At 56.9% G+C, this 6,654-nt stretch overlaps 1 protein-coding gene across 1 annotated transcript; it reads left to right on the forward strand.

Annotated features, from left to right (window-relative positions):
- The first annotated feature begins 1,170 nt into the window (after positions 1 to 1,170).
- On the forward strand, positions 1,171 to 5,481 carry LOC108504963 (endothelin-2-like). Its single transcript, XM_017830517.1, has 5 exons — positions 1,171 to 1,335; positions 1,599 to 1,731; positions 2,808 to 2,927; positions 3,650 to 3,754; positions 4,523 to 5,481. Exons 1-5 carry the CDS (start codon positions 1,278 to 1,280, stop codon positions 4,632 to 4,634), a joined length of 528 nt encoding a protein of 175 aa, XP_017686006.1. The 5' UTR covers positions 1,171 to 1,277; the 3' UTR covers positions 4,635 to 5,481.
- Positions 5,482 to 6,654: the final 1,173 nt, after the last annotated feature.

The following is a 6,654-nucleotide window of genomic DNA, read 5'->3' on the forward strand; positions in this document are numbered from 1 at the left end:
GCGAGAGTGTCACTGAACAGCTGCATTTGCATGAGCTGAGCGGCAACTCCGAGGAAATGTATCCGTTTACAATTTTACTAAAATAAAGTAAATTAAGAAATTTCAAGTGAAAACTTGAAATACATCTTGAATTCTGTCCTGTTTACTCAGTTTAATCCACCCCCGGGAGGTGCCGTGGGGGCCGGGGTCAGTCCCCACGCGTGGGCAGGTGTTCGGGGGGATCCCACGGGGGCTCTGCCTGTGTGTGTGTCCTCCTGCCTTCACCTGCAGCTCCGGTCGCACTCGGGACCCCCGGGGGTCCCACAGTCACCCCCCTCCGCATCCCCTCCCCGACACCCCCGGGACTCGTTCTCTCCAAATCCCCCCGGGCGCCGCCCGGACACGAGGGGCAGGGGAGCCCACGCGTGTGCCCGCGGAGGGTGAGGAGGGCAGGGGGCTGTCGGTGTCCCCAGGGGTGGGTCAGTGCCCCCCGGGGGGTGTCGGTGCCCCCGGGAGTGGGTCGGTGTCCCCGGGAAGTGTTAGTGTCCCCAGGGGTGGGTCAGTGCCCCCCGGGGGGGTGTCGGTGTCCCCAGGGGTGGGTCGGTGTTCCCGGGGGGCTGTCGGTGTCCCTGAGGGGTGTCGGTGTCCCCGGTGGGTATCGGTGTCCCCAGGGAGTGTCGGTGTCCCCAGTGGGTATCGGTGTCCCCAGGGAGTGTCGGTATCCCCAGTGGGTATCGGTGTCCCCAGGGATGGGTCGGTATCTCCAGGGAGTGTCGGTGTCCCCGGGGGTGGGTCAGTGCCCCCCGGGGGGCTGTCAGTGTCCCTGAGGGGTGTCGGTGTCCCCAGTGGGTATCGGTGTCCCCAGGGATGGGTCGGTATCCCCAGGGATGGGTCGGTATCTCCAGGGAGTGTCGGTGTCCCCGGGGGGTGTTGGTGTCCCCAGTGGGTATCGGTGTCCCCAGGGAGTGTCGGTGTCCCCAGTGGGTATCGGTATCCCCAGGGATGGGTCGGTATCTCCAGGGAGTGTCGGTGTCCCCGGGGGGTGTTGGTGTCCCCGGGCCCGGCGGTTCCCGCGGCCGCTCCACGCGCGGGGCGGAGCGGCCGTGACGCGGCGGGACCGGGGCTATAAAGCACCTGCCGGGCGCCCCACGGCTCCAGACGCTGCGCGGCGGCTCCAGTGGAACAGCCGGGACGGGAGGAAAAGGAGGAAAACCCACAGAAGAGCCCCCAGAAGCCGCCGGCTCAGCCCAGCCAAGCTCAGCCCAGCCAAGCTCAGCCCAGCCCGCAGAGCCGCGGTGATGCCCCGCCACCCCGCAGTGCTGCTGGCGCTCGCCCTCCTCGCCCTCCTGGAAGCCGGTGAGCCCCGGGCTGGAGGAGGATCGGTACCCGGGGAGCCCTGGGCTGGGGGAGCGGGGACAGGGGTGTCCGAGGGGGCTGCGGGGTGCGGGCGCTGCGCGGTGCCCTCGCTCCGGAGGAGCCGCCGGGGTTGTGCCGGTCCGGGATGAGCCGCAGCCTCATCCCGCGAAGCTGCGGGCACGGTCCCCGCGGAGGTGTGGCTGCGGAGGGGACACACGGACGGGCTCCGAGCGTGCGGCTCATCCCTCCCTCGTGTGCCGCAGGTCTGGGCCATCCCCCGCCAGAGTCCCACCTGGCCGCGCACCCCAGGACCAAGCGATGTTCCTGCAACAGCTGGATGGATAAGGAATGCATTTACTTCTGTCACCTGGACATCATCTGGGTCAACACACCTGGGTAAGCACGAGCAGCTTTCGGAGTGGGGAGCGCTGGGGATGGACAGTGACTGTACCTTCTGCTGGAGGATGGGGGAAGGGTCCCACTGCCGGGAGGCTCCGGGAGCACCTGCTCGGGGGACATTGCGAGCTCAGCCTAGAAAGGGACAGGCTGTGCTTCTGCTCAGGAGGTTCAGTCTCACCCCCAGGGATCGGGGTGAAAGCACAGGGCGCTGCTGCCTCGCGGGCTCTGAGGTTTGTACCTCTGCAAACCCAAATTAACACCAAGATGTTGTAGCTTCAAGTCAGAAAGTTGCTCTCCCCGCTCACAAACTGCAGCCCTGGCTGCTGCCTGCCAGTATTGTTAATGAGACAGTGGTGGGCTGGCACTAACGGCCCGTGGCTGCCAAGTCCTGCCCTCAGGAATGTTAAAGCAGCTTTCCCAGCAGTTTCAGACCAATGGCCATCACACTGGAGCATAACACATGTGCTCAGGTGTGGTTATAATCGTGCTTGCTGACATGAAACTACAACTCGCTGCTTGCTCGGAGAAGAGTTGCAGTCACTGCCAATCCTGAACCCTCTGGGAGAGGAGATTGCCATCAGAGATGGAGCTGGGAATGTGCTAACAGCTCTGGGAGCACGCTGTGATCACAGAACCTCCTCTGGCCCCGAGATATCCTTGTACGATATCCTGCGTGTTAAACCCGCGGGGGAAGGAAGGCACTGACATCTCTGCTGGGCTGGGGCTGCTGGCCCGGGCCGGCCCTGCTCCTCCTGTGCTCTGGCACGCAGCTGAACTGCCCAGCCCATGCGGTAACCCTTGCACGGGCACCTGGGCTGCTGCAGGGAGAGGGAACTGCACTTCCAAGCCACATCGTGGCAATCTCCCTGGGAGGGGTAGGGTGGGGAAAACAGGAGGTGGGAGAGGAGCTGCAGTTTAAAGGCTTAGACCTATCAGTGACCTTTTCACCTTCTGTCTACAGATGAGTCTTTTATTATCCTGGCACAGGCTTGGCTGCCTCCCAAGACCGTGCTGTAAACCTGTTGGCTAATAAAAAAGTTGGTGGCACGGCTGAATCCCTTTGTTTTTCCCAGGCACACGGCTCCCTACGGCCTGGGGAGCCCGCCCAGGCGGCGCAGGAGGTCACCGGGCAGGTGCCAGTGCTCGCACTCCAGGGACAACATCTGTGCCACCTTCTGCCAGGGGAAGCCTGGGTAAGTCAGGGGGTCCTGAGGGTGTCCCTGGGGGCTGTTTGGGGAGGGGGCAAGCAGACAGACAGCACTCAGGAGCTGGAGCATCTCCAGCTCCCTGGGGATGCTGCGAACGGCTGGAACTTTTCTAGTGGCTCTCACTGCCCTCCCCAGAGGCCCCGGCAGTGCCACCCGGGTGTTTGGGTTGTACAAAAGTCTCTTTCCTAGCTGATATAAAGCAATGTTACCTCCATCCCTCCTGCTGCCAGGGTGCTGGGTGTGCTGGGGGGAAGGCAGAGCTGGCAGAGTGGGAAGGCAGAGTTGGGAACAGGGGCAAGCAGAGGGTGTGGAGCTTTGGGACACCATAGGAGCAGAGCAGGACTGCTGTGAGCTGGGACTCAGAAGCCAAATCTCTGTGATCAGCTCTGTTTACACAGCACGTGGGGTCTCAGTTCTCTCCCTTCAGCAGCAGCACGGAGGGGTGTGTACACTGTGGGGAGGTGGGAGCAAAGGCATTGTAAAGATCTGTCATTAATTCCATAGCAAGGCAATAGTTAAAATCCCCAATCATTAAATGTGAATAGAGTGAGGTCTGACAGAAGGGAATAGCAGGAAAAGTGAGCCCTGAATAGCTCTCAAATAGCTGCAATTAACCCTTCAAGATCATGCATTCAGCTGTCTGTCACTGTGGCTCAGCACAGCCAGTCTGGATGTGGGTGGTTCATGAATCTCCTCTTGCTCATTAGGTACCTCCAGAGTCTGAAGCTCCCAGTGAGTTCTGGAGCATCAATGAGGTCCCCACAGAGTGGTGACATGAAGCCTCCCCATCATGGCCTACTGAGGGCTCTCAGGTGAGATGGCACTTAAACCCACCCTGAACATCCCTCATAAGCACTTGAAAGTCGGCAGCTGTGACCCCAGACTGCAGGTCCCACTTGGATTTGACAGGACTTCCTCCTCTTGTCTCCTTTAAATGAGAAGACTTGACTATTTCTGCTCTCTGTAGAATGGAGGGCTCAGAGCTGAGGGAGCCAGGGTTGCTTGTGACCTATCAGATCCAGAGGATTATCACATAAAATGTAATTCTTGATTGGAATAGGAAGTTCTGATATGGGACAGGCGGGTGGGTGATGTACCAGAAGAGGGTGGGGGGATGGCATCAGGGAGGAATACAATTTATTGGGCAGCAACTTTGGACTGAAGAAAAGAGCTTTTCTCAGCTCACATCAGTGAGTTGTGGAATCGCTGCTGGAAGAAACCAGAGACTCCAGGAGTGTAAATGAGCTAAAGGGAGTTGGCAGATCAGTTAATTGTTGGCAGTCAAATCAGATGCAATGGGAACAGTGTCTGAAAGGCAGATGTGGGGAAGCATCACTTGGGTCATGCCCTGCTGCAGGACTCCTTGAATCCTCTGCCACTGATGGAAAGGGGATGTTGGGCTTGATGGAATTCCTCTGTGGTTTAATAAAGCTGTGGCTGGAAATTCCCCCTCTGCCTTCCCCCATCTTCTGCCCCACAGTAAATCCTGGAGAAAGGTAGATACATGTCATAGTATGGGCTGTTTCTGAGCAGTGGGCAAATGGACTGGAGAGTGAAGTTGGTGTCTCTTCTGTTCCCAGGGACCTTGCTGCCTCCAGCCTGCGCTCCGGGAAACACCCGCAGCGCTCCCAGAGGGACGCACAGCCAGCGGTTCTGCCTTGGAGGAAAAACATCTGGAAGAAGAAGAGATAAGAAACAGGTGCACACCAAGTTCACCAGAAGAATTTGGAGTCCCGTGGGTGCCACCAGCTCCGCTGTCAGTAGTTAGAGCTGAAGGAAAGGCCGTGAGTGGAAGGGAAGGAGTGGAAGTGTCCGTGCTCCTGTCGCTGACCCAGCACCGCCTGTGCTCCAGAGACTGTTGTAAAGGGAAAACTCTCTCTCTATACAGTCCTAGATGTGTTGTGGAGCTGAACTGTGCCTTTTTGGACCAGGCAAGGGTCTTGCTGGAAGAGTACGAGCTTAACTCTGCTCTGGAGTCGCGGGCAGAGGGTGGAATCCCAGCCCGGGTGGTTCTGTGCAGTTCTGGATGTGCCAGCACTGAGCCCGTGTCTCCAGCCTGCTCTGCTCTGCCTTGGAGCTGGGGGTGAGCAGGGCCCAGCTTGGCCCCACTCAGAGCTGCTTTGGCTGGTCCTGGTGCTCAGGGATGAGCTGCCTCCAACCTGAGCCCAACTTTGCACTATTTTCTCTTGTCACAGTCAGTGCCTGTGAATGAGACTCCCAGGCTGAACCAGCTCCCAGTTTGTATTAAAAATATGGATAATGCAGAAGCCTGGAAGCCAACGGAGTGGTCAGTGGCACTCCCTGGCTGAGAAATTCACTGAAGGGAGTTTTCCCTGAGGTCCTCGAGGGGCTGTAGTTGAGATGGAGGGTGGCTCACACCAGAGCCGGCACCAAATCCAAGCGTGACCCTGCCAGCAGGCCCAGGGTGGGGAGCTGAGGGGGAGCTGTGTCTGCAGGAGCCCCAGCAGAGCCAGGGGAGGGAGCCCTGCCCGGCCTGAGCTGCTGCTCTGGGTCAGCTCAGGGCTGGGAGTCCATCTCATCTCCCTGGACACTCCCTCCGTGGGGCAGGGCACTGCCAGCTCCCAGCCTGACATCCCAGCTTTGTTCCAGCTGTGCCTGGAAAGAGGGGCTGGAGGCAGAGAGGTGTGTGTGGGATGGGGAGATCCAAAGGCTTGCTTGCTGCTTTGCTTAGATCAGGGCTCTGAGCTGGGCTCTGTGTAATAAATACAGTGTATGGGTAGCAGGTCACTGTGGGAACTGTAACCTGGATCGGGAATGCAAAGGGCAGCCAGACAGGATGGATGTGGAAGGGAGGACTGGGAAGAAGAGGGGGTTGGAACCAGATGAACTTTAAGGTCCCTTCCAACCCAAACCTTCCTGTGATTCTGTAGGGGAGCACAGCCCTGTGTGCACAGAGGAAGGCTGGGATTTAAAGCCATGCCAGAGCCATGGAGCAACACAGGAGGGACGGGGGAATCTGGGAAAAACCCTGAGCCCAGGACCTAGAAACCAATCCTGCAGGCAAACACAGTCTCGAGGCTCTGGAGCTGTATCACAAATGCACTTTTCTTTGCCTGGGCAGATTAATTCCATCAGAAACAGAGGCTGCAGCTCTGGGCAGTGCAGGGGAATCACTGCTCCTCTGGAACCACTGTTGGGTCCCTCTTGCTGCCCAATCCAGTATTACACAGGAGCATTTCTAAAGGCTGCTGGAAGTTGGTGGTGGACCAAAATCTGTGGCTGTTGCAAGTGTAGTCCCGTTGGACAGCAAAAATAATTCCTTGATTTTCCTCTAAGCCCTGGAGGGAGGAAAAAATGAGACCAACTGATTGTATCATAAACGAAACAGCAAATGAATCATTTGGTCCCCAAAGCTGCAGAGAATCTTTTTTATATTTGACTTTCTGAAGGTTGGAGTCATTCTAAAAAAAAAAAAAATAAATCCTGAAAAGATTTGTTCCAGAGGAAACTTTGCACATGGTTTAATGTGAGCTGAGTAATTTAAAATAAAACTACTACTGTTGAATACTATGTATCTCTCCTTGTGTGGATAATGTCTCATCCTTAAGTGACTTACTGCACACTTGCCATATGTAGCATCCTGAAATCTGTATATTTATTTAAATCTATTGATTTTTTTTAGACAGTAATTTTCAAATTATAATTTGTAATAAATAATGGCAAAAGTCAATACGATTTTTTCTTCCTTATT

This window comes from Lepidothrix coronata, unplaced genomic scaffold (genome assembly GCF_001604755.1).
Source record: "Lepidothrix coronata isolate B3197 unplaced genomic scaffold, Lepidothrix_coronata-1.0 Scaffold180, whole genome shotgun sequence".
Classification (NCBI taxonomy): domain Eukaryota; kingdom Metazoa; phylum Chordata; class Aves; order Passeriformes; family Pipridae; genus Lepidothrix; species Lepidothrix coronata.

Bases quoted from the DNA above. Each gene is read 5' to 3' on its own strand.
- LOC108504963 (XM_017830517.1), top strand. From the start codon at position 1,278: ATGCCCCGCCACCCCGCAGTGCTGCTGGCGCTCGCCCTCCTCGCCCTC. The intron at 1,732-2,807 runs GTAAGCACGAGC...TGTTTTTCCCAG, and splicing joins ATCTGGGTCAACACACCTGG to GCACACGGCTCCCTACGGCC. The intron at 3,755-4,522 runs GTGAGATGGCAC...TTCTGTTCCCAG, and splicing joins GGCCTACTGAGGGCTCTCAG to GGACCTTGCTGCCTCCAGCC.